The sequence below is a fragment of the Clarias gariepinus genome, chromosome 11 (assembly GCF_024256425.1).
Source record: "Clarias gariepinus isolate MV-2021 ecotype Netherlands chromosome 11, CGAR_prim_01v2, whole genome shotgun sequence".
In the NCBI taxonomy this organism is placed as follows: domain Eukaryota; kingdom Metazoa; phylum Chordata; class Actinopteri; order Siluriformes; family Clariidae; genus Clarias; species Clarias gariepinus.
Window position 1 is genome coordinate 16,378,513 of NC_071110.1, and position 22,129 is coordinate 16,400,641.

General features: G+C 35.0%; 1 protein-coding gene across 1 annotated transcript; it reads right to left on the reverse strand.

Moving 5' to 3' along the window:
- wdr62 (WD repeat domain 62) lies at positions 1 to 20,865 on the reverse strand. Its single transcript, XM_053507353.1, has 31 exons — positions 20,400 to 20,865; positions 19,310 to 19,401; positions 19,142 to 19,204; positions 18,289 to 18,346; positions 17,813 to 17,983; positions 16,477 to 16,614; positions 15,705 to 15,887; positions 15,399 to 15,559; positions 14,498 to 14,669; positions 14,185 to 14,310; positions 13,927 to 14,087; positions 13,660 to 13,751; positions 12,137 to 12,262; positions 11,952 to 12,022; positions 11,712 to 11,833; positions 11,549 to 11,621; positions 10,453 to 10,564; positions 10,292 to 10,355; positions 9,877 to 10,002; positions 9,584 to 9,714; positions 7,065 to 7,126; positions 6,530 to 6,817; positions 6,244 to 6,377; positions 5,799 to 5,920; positions 5,436 to 5,564; positions 5,068 to 5,176; positions 4,773 to 4,866; positions 4,095 to 4,161; positions 3,265 to 3,924; positions 2,359 to 2,444; positions 1 to 1,065 (listed from the first exon to the last, which is right to left on the reverse strand). The coding sequence occupies exons 1-31, from the start codon at positions 20,538 to 20,540 to the stop codon at positions 820 to 822; spliced, it is 4,380 nt and encodes a 1,459-aa protein (XP_053363328.1). The 5' UTR covers positions 20,541 to 20,865; the 3' UTR covers positions 1 to 819.
- Positions 20,866 to 22,129: the final 1,264 nt, after the last annotated feature.

Here is a 22,129-nt window from a genome sequence, read left to right on the forward strand (position 1 = left end):
TCTTTATTATTTATTAAAAGGTCAACTGTTTAAAAGTTTTTACAAATATTTTAATAAAATTGTCAATAAAAACAAAGCCAAAGCACAACTCAGAAATACATCTGCAGCACTGACACTGCAGTCTGAAGAAAGAAACAATGTGACCAGTTCAAAGGTTTTTGTGCAACGGTCCTTAAAACAGGGACAACAGAAAGCAGAACGCATAGATGTGACTGAGTGAAATCACCAATGTGATAAAGCAAACAAGTCAAAAACTCAACACTGCAACGATCTTATTAAAAGGAAAAGGTATGTCTCTTATGGAGTACTCGACTGGAATAATACTGTTTCAACTTGAAATGAAATAATGACGTACCATATCATCACTATTATTGCACCAAAATGCTATAAAAGTTTCTTATGACAGCCCAACACCTTAATAAGACAGTGTTTTTGTTTGTTTGTTTAATTTGTTACCCATTTGTAGTTTACAAGGGTGAAAAAGCTTTCTGAAAGGTTGGAATAAAAAAAATAAGAATTAGGCAAACCCAGCGCAATGGGCAATGGGTATTGCTTTAAAAAAAAAATAAAAATTACAATAATAAATAATTTGTGACAAATGCTACCAAAAATCGAACCAGTGCTTTGAACTGAAAGGCTGGACATATGAAATACTGAAGACAACTGCAATTAATTAAAGCAGTTACGCAAGAAAAGGAAACAAAATATGCTCGATTTTGTGCAAAAATTAAGTACATATGCGTAAACAGACAAGGAAGCATCAGCTCTGACAATAATTGCAGCAAATTAACTGTTCATACTGAGCCATATGTAGATAGCTCAATTATTGTTCACCTTCTTTTCAGCCATACGCAACAGTAGCATTTCAGAGTATCTCTCTAGAAGGGCCATAGCACGATCATCTCTAAGCTGACGACCTGGAGAATCTTCTGGAAGTGGAAGGTCAGCCGAGTTCTGATCCTGGGGACAAAGAGCATGAAGCTCCCGTAGAATCCCACCAAAGGCCTCCTGTAGCATGCTTTTCATTTGCGTCTGCTGTTCTGACAACTCACTGATGTCCTGCAACTGTATGCAGAAGAAAAATTGTTGCATGGACAATGAAGCTACTACCCTTAGTTTGTAATAATAATGGCATTATTTGCATTTTTCACATATTTTGTTCATTTTAATTCCTCAAAAGCTGTATCTATTTATGAGGGCTCCAGCCTAGTCCTTCTTACTAATACAACACAACTTAAACATACTTCAAACAATAGGAAAGATATTTTAAAAACTCAAATATCTGACCTTGCTGGGACCATGACCCTGTTTGGACTAAAAAGATACTCTGCTAATGGGAACTTCGGATAGATGTACAGAGGCAAGGACACAATGATGTACAGAGACAACCCCAAAAAAGAATCTATATGCCACTGAGTGATGGAGGCATAAAAAGTAAATTCTCTTAATCACATGATTTGTCTCATCTGGTAGGTAACCAGAGGAGTAACCTTCTGACTTCTTGTAAAAGTTTAAAAAAACATAAGGCCTACAAATCATAATTAAGTATTATGTTACAGATTTTGAAATAAACTAAAAAAAAAAAAGAAGAAGCTCTGCTCTGCTGATTCATGCCTTTTCATTCACCTTTTGAGTGCACATCGGGTAAAAATATGACCTCTTTTTAGCAAGTATTGATCCAGCAAGTGGACTTTGGAGGTTAAATTTGTTTAGAAATAATTATGGCAGATGATATAAAGGGGATAAAAAATATTTTGCTGCTTAGTAAAATGTAGTTTTTTTTTTGTTTGTTTTAATTAATTTAAAGTGAAATGTTAAACTTTTGTATTTAATTTAGTTTGTATTGTTTAAATGCCACACTTGGTTAAGTGAAAAAACTAATGTTATAAGAAATGAGCAACATTAAATTACTTATGATCAAGTATTTTTCAAATAAGTATACTTGTACTTAAAACTTATTTTTTTAAATAAGGTCTTAAAATTGTAACAAAATCTGAAAAAAAAAAATCAAATAAGGCTATTTATAAAATCATGATACATACAGTATAAACTAAATCGATACATAGGTATCATAGTAATATATTGGGTGGTGACTGGTGATTCCCATTCCTACAAATACGACTTAAAATCTTGTTTCAAAAACCAAAACAAGTAGCAATATGATTAAAACAAACTATGAACTGTTTTTCCCCCCTATTATTATTCTGTTTAAGATAATGTAGAGAAATGTTTTAAAACAAGAGGGACAGTTGAGAGAAAACTCTACTTGATTTATTTAAAATAGTGGGATCATGAGAGCAAGAACATGGAAAATATAAACTTGTCCTAGTAAATGTCCTACAAAGAGGTTTAACTCACTTTGCTGTAAACGCTGGCTGCTTTCTGCATGGTGTGCTGGAGGCCATTCACAATTTCCTTACATTCCTGCAGATTTATTGTCTCATCTGAAAGGCAAAGACAAATATAACAAAGTATAAATAAAAAAAGTGTAAATAAAAACAAGTATAACATTGTATAACTGCTAAGAAGTTGTCATGTCTAATGACACCGTCATAAGAATTATAATTTAACAATGGATAAATTTATCAAATCAAATCCATCAATAAAATTATCAAAGGTAGCAATTCACCAACATTAATCAGGAATATTCAATTTGAGATTTGATATCTATAAGTTAGAAAATCCAAACACCTAACTTTCTAATCTCTCTTAAAACTGGAATTTATAGTCTGTCAAGAAAGGGTTTCAGAAGGCATGCCAAATGTACTGAACACACTTGTCCAGCACAACATAAACCTGTTTTGAACCCCGTCTTTTAATCAGTGGATCCTGGAAGTATTTCTAAATATGCCGTTAGTGTTTTTGAATTACACACATAGTTAATACTTAGTGTATATGTATTTATTATCGTATGTTAGTGACTTATATTGCATAATCCCATATGCACTGTAAGTCGCTTGCAAAAAACAATAAAGTAACTTTTAAAAAAACACAATAAACAGTGGATACAACAGTGCACAATATAAATGACTCTGCCTTAACATAAAAAACCAAAGTACGCAGAAACTCACCAAAAAATTTGGACTTGTAATTTAAGCCCTAGTATTAATTTGTTGTTTACACACCGTCAGTTTCAAGTCTTTTCTTAATTGCTAATATTACAGAAAGTCTGGCAAGAGTAAAACAACAGACTTGCATAGAGAGTTTGGCTAAAAAAAAATTGTAAGTAATTTACAATAACACAAATTTACAGTTACACAATACCTGGGACTACAGGGTTGGGTTCATCTAGTAAGTGCACTGGTATTGCTGATTTTGATGTGTTGCATTGAGCCAGGGATGGTGTATTTTCCAAATTCTTTCCTGGTGTTACAAGAGAGCTGTCTTTAACTGGTGTTTTCATTAGGCTAGATGGGAGTCTGTGAGACATCTTGGGCATCTGCCTTTGGCTCTCTTTTTCTAGTAACATCATCTCTGTTGGACTCACCATGTCCTGTCTACACAAAGAATTAATAGACTCCACCTGGCTTTTCAAAGCACCAGATGGTAATGGGGAAGACGGGTCCAAGTGGAGGATGGTAGTGCAGGCAGTGAGATTATGCAGAGCAGGAGTTGCCGGAGTAAGTGGTGGAATTTGAGAATGTGTCTTTGAGGCAAGAGGCTGTTGAGGAGGAAGGTTTTCCTTACCATCTTCAATCACCCTAAGGTCTTTATTACAAAACAAGGTATTCAGGGGCCTCTCACATCCATTATTTCCCTGCTCAGAAGACACACTGATTTTCTCATTAGTAGATTCAGTCTTGGCACTGGTAATATCCATGTCACTCAGACAGGTGAATTTTGGGTTATCGAAAGTCACGTCAGGTTTGGGGACAAATATGCCTGGATCACCATTGTCATCCTTTTGTGAAATGAAAGCTTCCCCTAATTTATAAAAAGAACAAACAAAAATATTGGTTATAAAAACTGAAAAAACATGTGGACCAAATGTAACAAAAGTCAGAAACCACAATTGATGTTACAAACCTTAAGCATTGGCCATTTTAAAAATAAGTCAATGCCACACAAGTAATTGTTTAAAACAAAGAACTTACCACTTTTCATCTGATCACATCTCATGGCATTTGAATTACAGGTCTTGCGAATTACTTGTGACTTGTCCTTGGAAAGAAAAAAAAAAGAGAAGTGAAAGACAAAACTTACAATATGAAATGTTAATTTTAAAAGCCCAAAATCCTTTTTTTATGTGTGTGTGTGTATCCATGTATATCCTCCTGCCTTGTATCATGGGTCACGCAGGTGGTGGTGTACTGTATGTGGGGCAAATTTTCTTAGAAGACTTTTGGGCCTTCCAGTACCAATTGAGCATTGCTTAAATGAGACAGCCTACCCGAGTATTGCTGCTGACCATGTTCTTCCCTTTATGACTGCAGGTTAACATGCCATGTCACCAAACTAAAATAATCTCATAGTGGTTTCTCGAACATGGCAATAAGCATACTGTACTCAAATTGCCTTCACATTCACCAGACCTCAATCAAATAGAGCACCTTGGGAAGCGGTGGAACAGGAGATCATGGATGCATAAATGACAAATCTGCAGCAACTGTGTGATGCTATGATCTCAATGTGGACCAAAATCTCTAAGAAATGTTTCTTGTTAAACCTTGTTAAATCTACACGGTAAGCGGTTCTGAAGGCAAAAGTGTCCAATTCCAGTACACGCACCCATGCATACCCATATATACTGCACCTGCACACACAAACAATACCTCTGTCTCCCTTATGCTACTGCTGGATTCATCTGGAATACTAGGCAGACGAACTCCAGGTCTGCACATACCACTGCTTCCTGACACAGTACCACTGCAGAAACAAGAAGACAAAATATTAAACTTTCAAGATATAATCAATATATTTCAGACCTTCACCCTAAACTTCCCAAAAGCAAAAAAAAAAAAAACTTGCACAACTAGCTGACTGCACTAAATCTACCTAAATACTGGTTTGCATAATTAAAAGGTTAGAACTTTGAGAAGTTCAGAAATAACCACTTCTTTCACTCACCGTATGCGGCTCTGAAAGCGTGAGAGGAAACGGGTAGAAAGGCTTAGCCTAGGGTTGAGGAAGTTCTCATTGGAAGGCTGCAGATTGCGAAGGTCTGTATTGAACTTTTCTATGAAAATAGTTAAAATAAGAAAGTTTTAAAGTAACCATTTTAATTTCATGATCATACTTGATAAATTCTAGTAATCATAAAAAGTTTACTAAATCTTTGCTTCTTTGGCTTCACGAGAAAATTAAAATGCTATGCTATCTTTGATACAAAAAATACAACTCCCGGACCTAAAAAGTGAAACAAATACTGAAACAAATATGGTTTAAAACAACAGATAGTCTTAGGCACTGAAACATTAGTCAGAATGCAGAAGTACCATTATTTCCCCCTGCTAAAGAGTCATAGTGTTGGGGCAGGAGATTTGCAGGCTCTTCATCTTCCTCTCCCTCTTCTTCCACTCCAGAACTCCCCATGGAGCTGGCCTGACTGAGAGAGTCGGTATCTTCTAAAAAGCACAACATATTCAAACAAATGTACATTATACTATGTATTATACATTTATCAGTAATCAAAAGTTTTTTTATAATAGATTTAAAGCTTCACGTTATAAGGAATGGCACTAGTTTAAAAATATATTATTACACAGAATTATCACGTTAAGACTTTTCCCATGTAGACTGATGTAGGCATCCATCTGCAGTGTCAACACTGACTATATGACTGTGTGTTAGTAACTCACGGTCATGTGCCTGGTCACTATGCGCCGGGTCACTCTCAGCTGAGCAGGCACTATCAGGACTCAGCTCCTCTTCCTCTGGGTCAATTTCGACATCTTCACAAAGTGCCTTCACATCAAACTCCCTACAACAATTGTACAGGAATGTTCATCAGAAGTAGTTAGTTATGTAACTCTGTCCAGTATGTCAGGAATATACAGTATCAACAAGTGTCACTACAGTGCAAAATCATGACATCAAAATGTATTATGACTGTTAAAGTTTGGCAAAAAGAATGGGATTTTAAAGTACCTCTATGGAGTATACATTTCAAATGATAAAAAAAAGCAGCAAGTAAAAAAACAAATCAGTATTTTTTTTATCAATTAGAAAGTACTGTGTACTCTGTAAAATCAGAGTAATAAATTAAATGACTGTTTTGTCTGTAAGCTGTTTTAAGGGACTTACCCCTCTCCTATGGTGGACAGAGCAGTGCTGTTGGCTGGGTACAGAGCATAGTCATTGATTTCTGAAGTGCTGAGGTTTGGGCTAAAATACTGCAAGTCTGTGTCTTGCAGGACAGAACTAAACTGTTCAGACATCTAGGGAACATGCACACAAAAGTAGGTTATGCTTGTGTAGGTGTATAAACATGTATGCATCTTTTGAAGACAGGATATGGTCTGTATATATAAAATTCTTGTATATAAAATTTTATACAAGAAATTTAATATTTAACTTCTCCACTACAAACCCTTTCAGTCTCTTCTTCATCAATATCACCTCCCACTTGTTCTTCATCTAAAAGACTGTCAAGGCTCTGAGGGTGAAAGTCCACTTCTTGTCCCTCCTTATCTTCTACACATATATCCTCATTATCTCCTGCTTGTCTGGGAGTGTCAGAGAGAGGGAGCTGAAGACTCCTGGTCTCCAGTACTGATCGAATAGCGAATGGATCAGCATGTGCAGCCCAGCGTCCCTGTGGCTGGTACTGAGGAACTCTCTCTGGGTCCACACTGCTATTGCTCCCAACTCCAGCACCCTACACACATTATGATGAGTGATAAAAATTCTTTTAAACGCTTCCATTATCACAATTTTAGATGATCTTTGTACAAAGTTGCAGTAACTGGCACTGATTGCCTTTATGGTTTTATATACACGTCAACAATAACCATGTGCATTGAAGGACTGTATTATTTTTCTCTGAGATCATTTATACATGTCGGCTCTGGTAACACATTTTTTCATAAAATATTTTTCCAACAAAAGCAGTTTAACAAACATACCAATCTTCGAGCCCACATAGGGAGCCGGCCATTGGTCTGTGGCATGATAATATCCAGATTCTCTAAAATAAATTGAAACAAAATAAAATCGTTGGTTAATCGATACACATCTGACTCAAAATTACCAAGGGACTGCTATTAAAAAAAAACTAAAATATCAGATTTATATACAGTATCTCACAAAAGTGAGTACACCCCTCACATTTTTGTAAATATTTTATTATATCTTTTCAAGGGACAACGCTAAAGATATGAAACTCTAATAGAATGTAAAGTAATCAGTGTACAGCTTGTATAATGGTGTCCCCTCAAAATAACTCAACACACAGCCATTAATGTCTGAACTGCGCAGTTGGAACATTTTCATTTAGGGGTGTACTTACTTTTGTTGCCAGCAGTTCAAACATTTTATATATATACACACACACATACACACACAGACCTCTGCCACAGACGAGAAGTTCATTTAGAGATATCAGCCTGACAAAAACCCAATTAACAGCACCTCAGATTAGAGGCGTTATGAAGTCTTTACAGAGCATAAGTAGCAGGCACGTCTCACTATTAACTGTTCAAAGGAGATTAATGCATTTTTTGGACGCTTTCAGCATTCCTTTTCAATGTAGAAAGAAATAAAAGTCATATATATATATATATATATATATATAAACATTTTGTTACATTTATGTAATAAGAGTTAAATATATATTTAAATCAATACTTAAAATTTATATCAAGCTAAGCCAAGCTAAACCTAAACCAACCGGAGAAGAACCAATAAAAACCTATAGCAACAATAGCAGAACACCAGAGCAGATATTGTATGAATCACATTAAGTACTCAAACGATTTGTGTACTGAAACCACAGTTGTTTGTTGTTGTTTTTAAACTACTGCTGGGCTGATTTTCTTGATTAATTCAGTTAATCTAATTTAAATGTCCTATGATTTTAATTTCTTTTATTTTCCCTAAATGTTCCCTAAAACTACATATATGGTGCATCTTAAAAATTTTATAAATTTTTTAAAAATTTTATATCTTGCAAAAGTTAATTTTCTTTCATAATTTGATTCAAAAATAAGTGTGTAGGCAGTAGTAAGTACCCCTCATAATTCAGCAGCTTGTAGAATCACCTTTAGTAGCAATAACTTAACGTAATCTTTATTTGTATGACTATCAGTCTCAAGCATTTTGGTTGCTTCAGTTCATTGTGGTTGATTTGAAAATGAAAAAATTAAATGATATTAAAGAGGGGGAATGTACTAACGTTTGAACATGACTATGTATAGACATGTTTTTAAAAAAGGTAAAGGTGCATCTATGTGCATTCCTTGTGTGTTCAGGAAATTACAGCATGTTTGCCACCGTTTATGATAAGATTGTACATGTTTACGAGTTAATTCTAGATAAAAAGGTTTTGTCTGTACATTGCTCAGAATTTAAGTGAATATCTTTGCATTTTAGACATTGGAGGACCTGAAAATTTCCTGTCTGTGTGTCTGTCCAGCCAGATTTTGTCATTGCATCACGCAAAACTGGCTGGACAGAATGTAATGAAACTTTAGCAATACTTTGCTATTTGCCTAAAGTTAAACCTGCACATAAATAAAATCAAAATGTTAGAAAACTAAACGGAATATTTTTACTGGAATTAGTTAATATTTTGCAGCGCTGAAATGGTATAAGTGGATTTTAACACACTGGAGTCGTTTTAAGACAAACAAAAAAAAATAATCAGAAATTTATCCGATCTACTTTTCAATTTTTCACCCATGATTCTCTTTGAAATTACCAAACTGGGAGTGTATTCGGCTGACGAAGAAAGAGCAACAACTTAGTGCAAACAAGGTGCAAGATACTCACTCATCTTCTAGACCGCTTTATCCTGTATTCAGGGTCGCGCGGACCTGGGCCTATCCCAGGAGACTTAAGGCACGAGGCGGGGAACACTGGACAGGGTGCCAAACCATTGCAGGGCACACACACATACTCATTTACACACTATGGGCAATTTGTGAATGCCAATTAATCGAACCTGCATATCTTTGGACTGTGGGAGGAAACCCACCAAGCACGGGGAGAACATGCAATCTTCATGCACACAGAGATGGAACGAGCCTGGCTGGGAATCGAACCCCGACCCTGGAGGTGACAGTGCTGACACCACTACACCACCACCTGTGCAAGATACTCATCCTTACAAAATGTTTTATTTTTGTATTGATAAGTTAGACAGAGTTCTGCTGAAAGACGGGCAGAATTGTATGTCGGCTTTAACCCGTAATAATATCACTGACTACATTAGCAAGTTGGTCAGCTTAATTTTTTGCTTTAACCTAAGTTTTATTTACATAAGTTCATAATAAATAAAAAGAAATCCTGTTTTTTTGTTTGTTTTGTTTTTATTTACTGTACACAAAACAGTAAACCTTAATTTAAAATCAAGGTACATACTGACCCATGACTTGTGAACCCTTATACACATAGTACCCTTAAAATAAAAATTGTATCCATTAACCTGTAGTAGTGTCCAGCCTGGCCGGTGTCTTGGGATCATCAGGATCCTCCTTTTCCCCCAGCAAGCTGTTTGTTTCTCCCTCTTTTGGCTGAGCCACTGCACTGCATGGTACAGAAATGTAGGTTTCTCTCCTTTACGAGAAAATGGCAAAAAGACAATTAGTCTAGAACCCTTTTTTAATGTTATCCTTAAACAACATTAGATCCATGGTACACACGAGTGATCATTTATCTAGAGAGTAGCAGCATTTAAAAAGGAATGCATTGTAAGTAGGAAGTTGTACTGAGCAGTACCTAATGGTTTGTTGTTTGCAAGCAACTCTGTTCAAGTTCCTCATTCCTGCTCTCCTTTTCCTCTCTGCCAGTCTCTTTCGCATCAAGTTAGTCATTTGCGAGCAAAGCCGCCACACAAATACACAGCTATCAAACACATCACCCAACAGAAAGAAACTAATTAAAACATTGACCTTTGCATTTAAAGGGTCCAATATAGTACACAAAAACACTGTGTTGTATTCGTATGACAAATACAGCACTATATTTAATACAATTAGGAATTAATGGTAATAAATTCAACATTCATTTATCCAACACGTTCACTTCAAGTAATATCACATAAAACCAAGTAACTAATACAACTTCCTTATTTGAGAGCAAAAAAGAATTAAAAAGAAAAGAAAGAGCACCAGAGGACATGAGGGGTTCATACCTATCGCCACAGACAGTGATTAAATGCTTGCAGTCTGGACTAAATTTCATGCCAGTCACAAGTTCTGTACAGAAAGATGAAAGAGAGAAAACTTTATAACCAAACGAACAAAAGTATTCAGGGTAAACTTTTTTTTTGTTAAAGACAAGAAAGAAAGTCACCAGAATGCCCAAATAAGGTTGCCACACATTCTCCAGTCTCATAATCAAAAACACAGATGCTCTTATCTGAGCAACTGGTGGCCAAGAACATCCCGGAAGGATCTAGTTGAACCTGAAAGTATACAGTAATTAATAATATGCACTATTACTTAAAAGAACTCAGTGTGATACAGTGTGATTTGAACGAACAGAATGAAATAAATCTGCATTTGATTTATAAACCTGTCATAGCATATCCAAACAAACGGTAATGAATCACTATGGAGCCAAGCTCCTGCCAGCTAGTCTTTTATTTGTACGAGATATGCATACAACACCTTGATTTAGTCATCAAAAAAATGAGCAAAGCCGCCACGCAAATACAAACTTAAGGATCTGCGTGACTTTGATAAAGACCAAATTGTGATGCTTATAAGACTGGGTCAGAGCAGCGCAATCCTTGTGTTCGTGTGGGGTGTTCCAGGTATGCAGAGGTTAGTATCTACAAAACGTGGTCCAAATAAGGACAACTGGCGAACAAGTGACAGGTCATAAGTGCCCAAAATCAATGATGTGCATGGTAACATTTTGTAGCACAAATTGCTGAAAAAGTTCATGATGGCTATGATGTGCACCACAGCTTCCTTAATGGGTAACAACTGTGGATAACACGAGGTCGACTTGAACAATATTAGTCAGGTTCTGATCAGTGTACAGTACAGTACAGTACAATGCAAACGTCAGAGACTACACCCTTCTGTTTTCAACAGGTCATTCAGCACTTACTGTTAATTAATCAGTGGCAAATAGTATACTTCATTCAACAATAAAGCTCATTATTTTTTTCAGTAATTACATTATTATTTTCAGTCAAAAAGCCTTACAGTATTATAATTCAGTGGTAAATTAAGTTGTAAGCTGCTGAATTCAGTGTAAAATAAATAAATACATCACAATAACCTCAATAACCTCAAATTCTTTACTGAATTTTCAGAATTCAGTAATGACTATTTGGCACTTGGAGTGTCAAGGTAAATGCTGACATGTTTAGAGGTATATAAAAGGGTCTTTTCCCCAACGCTCTTTTATTCTATAAATCTCACAACCTACTACACACCTTAAGCACTGGGCCATCAGTCAAGGAGCCTTTAAAGCACTTTTTCATCTTGCCGCTCTTCACATTATAAACTCTGAAAAATAGCAAGCAAATAAAGATTTTTTATTTAGTTTTTTAAACCTATTTAATTCATTTAACTGTTTCAGACCGAGTCGAACAGAACCTAATGTTACGATCTTGGCAAGCAATGGCAGTGTGTGTGAGTGTGGCGTCCAGGTCCATGTCATATAATGTACTTTTCTCCACCACGTGATGGGACCTTGAAAAAAGCAGCTCCTGAGAAGTCTGCAATGAGACATCCATGGGACATTGTTAAAGCAAAACAAAGATAATATCATCTCACATGACAAAAGATACATAAAAAAAAAAAAAAGTCTCCACATAATAAGCTTGACCTATGTACCTTTTCAGCAGAGCGAAAGTAAATGCTCTTGTCAGCACCACAGCTTACCATGGACACCTTTGACCCTACACCTACAAAGATGAATTTTATTGACATATTTTATAACCAATTTGTAACAATTAAATTCATGCTTACACAACCTGAAAAAGAAAGAAAAGAAGAAAAAACAGTTAAGTTCAACTTACCTGTAAATTTCATTGCAGTTACAGATGCCGAATGGTCATAAACAGTCTGTATAAGACTGTAGCTTTTGTCCATATTAAACAGATGTATAAGCCGATCACGACCGGCTGAGGCCAATAGATGAACGCCTAATTAAAAAAATATATATATTAGATTCAAATCTAAAGCTAAGGGAGAAAATGAGATTGGATAATTTATATTATTTTTTTCCTATGCAATTACAGGCTTCCCTTGTAAGCAGTATATACAATAAAACATAATGGCTGCACAGCAACACATTTATTGGTAATCAGCTTTAAAGAGTGTGAATATTTCAGCTTGTACCTTAACTAAAGTAGTACACTTTCTGAAGTCAGTTATAATTAAAACTGTGAAAGGTCTAACTTAACAGTGACGTAGCAAGATAAAGTGGACTCTTTAATAGCTTAAAACAAAACACTGGTCAGTTTTAGCAATCAATATCTTCCGATATGTGAATACAAGCACTCATCTAAACAGTATCTGCTACAATTCAAAATAATTATTGCACACAATAACTTAATCAACTATATTATATTAAGCTAAATTATATTATATTACCTATATTAAGCTAAATTATAATTTTTCCTAAAGGGACAAAAGGTCAGCTATGTGACTTAACATCATTATGTCATTATTTATAATCTATCAGTCTATAGATACACACATACAGTCAGAGTATACAAATGTACATAGACAGTCCATGTAAAAAAAATTGAATACTTCAAAAAAAGTAATTCTATTTACTTTTCAGATATTTTTGTAATGCAAATCCTTTTTAGATTATCTGAGATACTGTATTTTTTTTATTTCATATTCAGCAATAAGCCATAATGAGCCAAAGAAAAAAAAGAAGCTTGAAATGTGTGAAAAATTTTGAATATATGATTTTCACTTTAATTATATTACATGCATGTATGCATTGAGACATAGATACATCTTGGCGTTTATGAAATAAAGCAAAAATTCATTAAATCATACTCGCAAGTAGAATGCAGATTAAAGTTAACCCAGGCAGGAGAAATCAAAGAAATCCCTTATCTCTTGGAGGGAATGTCTATAGCTTTTTATTATCATATTATTTTAATTATTATAACAATCCCACTGTTGTGCATCACATTCAAAGGATACATGGGTTCATGATCTGTTGTGCTAGTTTATATAGGTAAAACAGAACATATCAAATATGACACCACTTATTGTCAGCATATTTTTCCAGCTTGCACTAGCCACTTCCTCATAATATTTGTATTTGTTGTGGTTAGTAGTCACAACAAGCAGAGGCACATCAAATAACAAGGCATTTTAAAAAGCACCACACGGGAAAAAAAAACATTAACTCCACTATTAGCAAGGTTTAATAAAAAATTTTTTTTTCCATAATGTTAAATGTTGACTGATTTATGCAGTTCCAAAACCATAGTTTGAGTAAGTTAGAATCAGTTTTGTTTCTACCAGAAAATGTTTAACTTTAATAAATGTGTTGTAAAATAAAAGAATAACTTACCAGTCTCTGTTGGAGAGTAGGCCAGACATAAAATCTCAGAATCATGGGCCTCAATCCTCAAAAGTTCATCCATGAACTGAAGTCCATAGACCCTGAGAGACATTTATAAAAGCCACCAGACAGTAAATAAGGCCTAGTTTCAATATTTTCCTAGCCGAATGAATTAAACTGTTCCAAACTATACATCCATATGTCAGAAACATACTGACAAGATGAAAAAGGTAACTCAAATATTTTTTATTATTATCACTTAAATATATGGCTTACCGTAAGTTTCCACTGCGATCTCCAGTGGCTAGGTGCTGCCCATCAGGGCTGATTGCTAAGACTCTGATTCCAAATTTGCCATCTTGGTTGCCCTCTGCTTTATCTGGCGGGATCTTAAGGTGCTCAGTGTCGTTATCCACATATACAATCTTCACCAAATTCTTAAATAAATACACAGGCAATAAGATTATGTTGAATATATTACCTATTAGTTGTACACTTTCTAGAGAATACCACACAAGACTGTAGGGTACATACCTGGCTAGGGATGTTAGAGCTTTGGTTTTGCTGAAAATCACTGTTCCAAAGACGAATGGTGTTGTCAGATGAACAGGTAAGAAAAGATCCAGGCAACAAGGCTGCAGCTTCTAACTCTGGGTAGGTCTAAAAATAAGGTTAATTTGTATAGAAACGATGACTGTGCCATGCTAAAAATTCTTTGCAATATTGAATTTTAACAATAGTGACAAAAGACAAATGCATATATTTGAAATACAAAAGTAGTACATTAAAAAAGTATATGATAACAGTATAAAAGAAATGCATGCATCATTGGTTTAAAATAAGGTACCTCAACACTCCAGACACAAGCACTGTGGTATAAGGAAGAGTAGACCTTCTCTACATTTTTTAGATCATGTATATCCCAAACATACACACTGTGGTCATTATATACACACATCAGGAGGCTTGTTACAGGATCATGTGTCAGGGCCAAAGTATCTGGATACTCTGCCTCTGGCCTATATGCCAAGAATGGAAAAAAAACAATTGGCATTTTGCAGTCATCAATCAATCAATCAGGTTAAACAGTTCCACAATTATCTCTTACTGTAAAAACCACAGATGCATTTCTTGTAGTCTTTAATATTTCATATATCAATCTAATTCAACTTGCTATTACATTGCAACTGTCAATACACAAGTTTTCTCTATACATGGAAACACTGAAATATTTGCCATGATTAGTCAAGAGACACAAAACTGCTTAACATGGTGCTTGAAACTAGGAAGCTTTCTAGTGGTCATTGTGATTGGGTGATTAAATGCATGTATATCAAATGAGGTTTGTAACTCATCATTCTAAACCTCCAACCCCCTCACCTCAGGAACTCAAGGAGGCCTCCTCAACTTTAGAGTTCCTCCCAAGTCAAGCGACTACAAATCAACATTTCTTGCACAACATTAGCAGTAGACAAAGTATGTACACAAATGCCCACAGAATTTAATGATTAATTTTGTGTGTGCACATCATCTCCTTTACATCATCTGTTATGTGTTGTAGGTTTAACATATTAGCTTGTTAAACCTATAACACCGACTATAGAATGCACTGTTTTTGAAGGAAAATATAACTTATCATCAGTTGTGGCTAATTAGATTGTTGATAGTATTATCCATCTACATAAAGAGCTAGAACAATTATAGAACCTTTATAGTCTGATCTATACAGCTTGAAAGAAGACTCTTACCGAGGCAGCATGCCCTGAGAGACATCCACTCCAAGATAGTGGGGCCGAGGCAGTGTGGTGATATAATGGAGGTTTTGTGGGCTAAATACCCGCACTATGCCATCTGCACAGCCGCAAAAAATGAAAGCTTCACTCACAGATAAACAGCGTGCTGAAGATGTCTGCAATAGAAACCAAAGAATTTTAAACAAATTTGCAATGAGGTGTTATTATCCAATACTATCACAATGGCTAATGCATCGAACAATGACAATGTATCTGAACCATATTTTGGCCTTAAGTGTTTTTCTATTCAATCTGACTTACTTTGAGGTCAACCCATAAATCCAGCTGCCGGTTGCTGTTGAATTGACACAGAAGACCAGTATGGGTGATACAGTAGGTACTACTTGACATAGTGCCACGACCACATGCCAAATCACAGAATTCACTATTCTGATGTTCTCCTAGCAAGCCTGATCGACCAATCAGGGGCACTGTACTGTTTACCTAAGAGCAAACCCATGCACAACATAAAATGAACATTTCAACAGCAAACCTTCCGGAGTTTGTGTTTAAAAAAAAACATTTAAATATTACACATAGTAATGGTACATTTTAAAATTGTAGGCATGTGAAACTATATGCACCAATTTTAGTTTTATCATATAATGCCTGAGCAAAAACATTAATATCTTACTCAATCATCTTTAGCTTTGATCACATGGTGCATTTCGTTATGCCATTTTTTTTTCATCAATTTTGTGTAATGTCATTGCATTTATTTCCATCCAGAATTACAATAATTGATAGACCAATATTGTATTGATGATTAGACTCACACCACTGTCTGGAATTTTCCAACACATACCAAAGACTTTCAACAGTGGCCAATTCATGTGTGAAAATGATTCCTCAACAAATTACAAAGAAAGGACTTTGTACATCTGTCTACTAAATTCTGCGCAGTCAGTTCAAATCAGACCGTAGGAATAATATAACATCAGCCAGCCGTTAGATCATTAAACATCTTTTAATAATGACTAGCTGTATGTTACTCCACAATTTATTAATTTAACAATGAAATTATTCTTCTTACATGTCTTTCCTTGGAGGCATCCAAATACCAGAACTTCACATGTCTGTTTCCTGCAGTGACAAAGTAGCTACTGTCCTCAGAGAAGGAGACAGCCAGCACACGACTAGACACTTTATTGGATGCAATAACAGTACCCTTCTGTAAAAGAAAGCAGTTATTATTTACACAAATCCTAAAAGAATCAAGTCATAGTTGACAAATAAAGTCATCTTTCACTAAATGTTTAATGCATGTAGCTACTGGCAAAACACAAAAGCAATAAACGATTCAGTTACGCATAATGATTCTTACATAAAATCCTAAAGGTGGTGCACTCTAAACTATTTACACAGCACAGCATCCTGTGTGTAGAAGCTATTATTTTTTGTTTGTTTAGGATTGTAAAAATGTATAGAAAAAAAATCATAATTTGCACTTTTATAAAATCATGATACTAACTAACTAGCTTTTCTGATGATCTGTTTGCTCTGTTCCAATCATAATCACATTTAAAAAACTCTTAGTCATTTTTTTTTCTTTTTTTTTTTTTATTACATCCATCATTGTCTCACTCACTCATTCAACTTCTATACCGCTTTATCCTGTATTATATTGCACATTAAATTGCACCTGCTAATTTAAATCTTTCAAAAGGTGGTAAAGTCTCACACATTCATGACAGACACGGAATAAATTTCTTAAAACAAATGTTTTTGATTTTTAAAGGGTTTGCGTAAAGGTTTTGATAATTAATATTTATCGCTTCATTTTATAACTATGACCCTGCGGGTAAAACTGTTTGTATCAAACAGGTTTTAAACAGATTATAATGATCACATGGTAAAAGTATTTAACAGGTTAAGTATCTCCTATCGCATCAGGGTGATTAAAACTCTATCACATTTTCCATCCCAGACAATTTTGGAGTTTCATAGTCTCTGGCATGGTAAATTTTATAAGCCCTGATAACCAAATTTTACTTAAATTAGATCACCAATGGGGCAGGATCAACAAAGCAACGTAACCAATTGCATCACTTGCACAATTTCCATTACAGGCACAAATATAAACGAATGCAGCCATAGTCAAAGATTCCTCAAATTTTAGTAAAGGAAATAATGAGAGAACGGCTATCTTACACACAAACAAAAACACCTAAAAAGAAACTGTAATAACTGAGAAAGAAATAGTAATAACTGAAAAAAATGCAAATGGTATATTAAAATAGTATTTTTGTATCCCTTACAAAATTATTCTACTTCCTTTGCTAAAAAAAAGATTATAATAATAAAATAGGATAAGTAGACCAGTTGTGAAATTAAGGTTGACAATTTGATAAAAATTTTACTAAACTAACCTTCCACTCCCACACATTGACAGTTCTGTCATGCTGAAATCCTACAGACACGATGTAGCTGCTGTTGGTAGAAAAAGCAACGCAGGCTACTCCATACTTGTGGCACTGGACCTCTGCCACCTGTGTACGCTCTGCCACATCCCACACCCTCACACATGGCATGTGACCGCTCTAATCAGACAAATAAAACGAAAGAAAACACAGCAGAAATTATATTTATACATTGAACAACCACTTTATAGACAATTACATATTCCACTTAACAAAAACAAAGATTACAAATCACTCACAATTATGTAAAAACTGTGTACATCACAGTATGTCATAAGTTATTTAAATAATATATATATATATATATATATATATATATATATATATATATATATATATTTTTTTTTTTTTTTTTTTTTTTTTTTTTTTTTAACAATTATCAGAATTATTTTTTCTTCCATTTCTAAAAATGTACAGCTACCTACCTCACCAGTAACCAAATATTTGCCATTCTGTGAGAATGCCAATGCACTGAAGGTTTTTCTGTGGAATAAAAAAAATAATATATTACATTATATGTATAGCCAGTTTAGTAAGCTCTACTAAACAATAAGTCTTACATTACCCTAGCCAGAATATTTATTTAAAATAATTTGGTAAACTTAAGAAAAAAGGTATTCTATATTTATTTAACTACATATAGTCCTTGTTTACATATATTTTTTATTTAATGTAGATTTTAACATCAACCTTGACCAGGATAAATGAGTTATTTAAGAAATTTAGGTGTGTTTAATACATTGTTAGCTTAGTTTTAGAAGAACACTTCGTTGACTAACTACTGAGTGATTAACTGTAGATGGCTGCTATCGATACTTCCATGCAAACACAACCTTTTTACATTACTTTTTAATAAATTATCAAACTGAAACAAAATCAGTTAATGCACATGAGAAAATACACACTTGGTTTTGTGTTCTGATTAATTATCATTTAAACTCTATATATTACTGATATTTTAAATCAGAAACAAAGTTCTGGCCAAGCACAAGACTTTTCTTAGTATACAAGTCAGCAGTGATTAGAGCAACTTAAATCCAGAAATAAACCAAACAAATTAAAATGTATTTAATGATATTATACAGCAATGTTAATTCCAGTTGTATTTCCCCAAATTACTGCCGATCATGTACTACACAAACAATTCCAAAATTACAGCTCCAGCAAAGAGCCAACTTTAATACAAACACAAAGCCTCAGGAATAAGATTTTATAATTGAAAGGTTACTGGCAAATTCCTATACTTATAAAAGAACAAGACTAAAATTGCTAACATACCTTGATGTATTAAAGATGTGGCTTTGTTTGTTAGTCTTTGGATTTAGGACCACGATGACGCATCTGAAACAGAATAACACTAAATATACCAGAATACCAATACTAGGAATACCAGTCACTAAATGTAAGCATTATGTAAAACTAAAGTCCCGTCAGTTTTAATCTTACCCTGCAGGGTACGCAACAGTGCCTGTATTAGGGTCACAGGCCAAGCCACTGTTGCTGGTGGTGGTGATACCCAGAACTTTCTCCAGAACAACCTGCAAGTAAAAGTAAATCTTTTAGCAAGAATAGAATTATATAAAAAAGCAACAGCAAAAGAACCGGAAGCTCATCTGAATCAGAGGTAGTCTGTAAACAAAGTTTTATGAGTGGTGACTACTTGTGCTTTCACTGGCAGGCACTGTCGCCTTGCACCTCCAGGGTCCGGGTTCCATGCCCACTCAGTCTGTTTTTATGGAGTGTGTATGGTGGGTTTCTTCTGGGTATTTCAGTTTCCTCCCAGTCCAAAAGCCTGCAAATTAGGCTAACTGGCATTCCCAAATTGTTCGTAGTGCATGAATGAATGTTCCCATTCCCATTTTTAGTCATTAAATGGGAATAAATACAAATATCACCATTGTATGCAGCACCTAATTGGACTACAGAGGTTTCTAGATGGATTGATTGATGGATGGATGGATGGATGGATGGATGGATGTGCTTTAACTGAGATTGAGTAATGATGTTTTAACATTTTGTGCACAGGTGGAAACAGCAACTGATCCAAAAAAAAAAAAAGAAAAAAAAGTGAATTCTCATATTCCAGACTCTCGAAATACACAACCTTGTAGTAAATGTGCACATAAAGAAATCGGTTCAAACGATGATCCAAATCGAAAAAAAGAAAAATCGATTTGTGAAACGGACGCAACTGATTCAACACTTCAGATCTGACTCGGCGCGGATTATCCTCCGGTACTAATGAACACACACAGCTCGCATTGTGGGAGCGAGTTTGTCTGGGTCAGTGTTGCCTTGTTGTCATTTAAATGACCCAAAACGTCTAGGTGTTTAGTTTATGGGAAGGAACTTTCTGAACTTATCACTGCGCAGGTCAGGACTTGTCGGAAAACGGGCGTGAAACATAACGCAATATACGTGGACTGACGTGGGAAGTTGAGCAGGACGCTAACCCGCTGGTTCTGCGAAGGCCAGACTCTCCGAAATGTTACTACCCAGCAACTCACCCGATATGAACTCGGACCGTTCTACATACCCGACTGTAGATGTCCTTCTTGTGACTTTGTCGGCTGTTTCGTCGCACGTTCACACTAACACTGCCGTTGTTTGTTTTCTTCACCCGAGAGGTAAAAGAACTTTGACTGATTCCGCTAGAAATAGACGCTCCTTCCGCCATGGCAAGACAAAGAGCAAGCAGTGTTGCTTCAGTCCTTCTTTACTCTCTGATAGTATAAAAGCTCTTTAGATGTGCGTAGGGATTTACACTAACGAAAATCTCGCACTCAAAATGTACACTTATCAAAAGTAGTCAGTATAAACAAACGTGTCAAAGTCTTTTAAAGAGCCATCCGATTGTTTAAAAGCACTCCACGTTATACTAAACACAAAAAAAAACATTAAAAAGTATCCAAAGTAAGTACATTAAAAGAAACTTCAAACAACAAACAGTCGCAGGAAGAGTAAAAAGGCATCATAACGACGACATTCGATAGGGCGGCACATCGTTTCAAACACAGACCGTATCCTAATCCAATACAATAGCCACTCTGTTCCGTTCCCTTAACCGCTTTCTTTCCCCGTCTAGTGACGCAATACTGCTTAGTAGAAGTGCATAGGGGAAGTGCTCGTCGCGTCATTGGTCTTTATCTTTATCTTCTTCGCCTTCACTTTGGCAAAAATAAATAAAAAAATAAACGTACTGTGTCCACCTAGTGGATAATTCCAAAAATGTTTTGCGTCTGTTTGAGTCTTTTTGTGTTAGGCACTCAATCAATAATTGATACTTGATTATATATTATATAATTATTAATAATTATAATAATTAATAATTATAATAATTGATTGATATTGAGAGATGTAATTCATTGTACATCATATTTCTATTTTTATTTTTAGTTCTATTTTTCCTAGTTTAATTTAATTTTTTATTTTTAGTTCTATTTTTCCTAGTTTAATTTAATTTTTTCTATTTAATTTTTCTATCGTATTTCTTTTATTCATATTTATTTCTTATTTGTAAAGTTTAATTCTCTTTTAAGGGTCAATGGCAGTCGTATAAGCATTTCACTACATTTCGTACTGTGTATGACTGTGTATGTGACAAATAAAATTTGAATTTGATTTGATTTGATACTATACAAATTTTATTTCTCAATTCTGTACTTACAAAACACCTATCTGACAGTATTGTTTACTTCAGTAATACACTAACTTTATGATTTATATAAGCTGCCATTTCAGGTGTTCCTTTGTCACCCAATGTCAGTGTAATTGTTAATCACAGTTACCTGTTAATCTTACAGACAGCAAAAATTACCCAATAGACTTTTGCAAATCGACAATCATGTATAGCATTCAGTCAAAAAAACAAAAAGTATACAGTACATTTAGGAGATGATCTATGCTTTCGCAGAAATGCCTGAAGAGAATAAATTTGTGAGGAAGACCAAAGAGGAGATTTATGGATGCAGTAAGAGAGGACATGAAGTTAGTTGGTGTGAGAGAAGAGGATGCAGAGGATAGGATTAGATGAAGGCAGATGATTCGCTGTGGCGACCCCTAAAAGGGAACAGCCGAAAGACAAAGAAGAAGAAGACTGAAGAGAATAAATGAAGAGAAAAACAATATAATATATAAAATGGAAGCAGAGTGAGTTAGTGGTTTGCACTGTTGCCTTGCACCACCAGGATCTGAGTTTGATGCCCGCCTCAGGGTCTGTGTGCATGGAGTTCACATGTTCTCCCTGTGATTGAGTCCTACCACAGG

Excerpts from the sequence above, each read along its gene's own strand:
- wdr62 (XM_053507353.1), bottom strand. The coding sequence starts at position 20,540 with ATGGCGGAAGGAGCGTCTATTTCTAGCGGAATCAGTCAAAGTTCTTTT. Across the intron at positions 15,560-15,704 it reads ATTTATGGGTTGACCTCAAA|ACATCTTCAGCACGCTGTTT; the intron begins GTAAGTCAGATT and ends TTTCTATTGCAG. Across the intron at positions 14,670-15,398 it reads TCTCAGGGCATGCTGCCTCG|GCCAGAGGCAGAGTATCCAG; the intron begins GTAAGAGTCTTC and ends CTTGGCATATAG.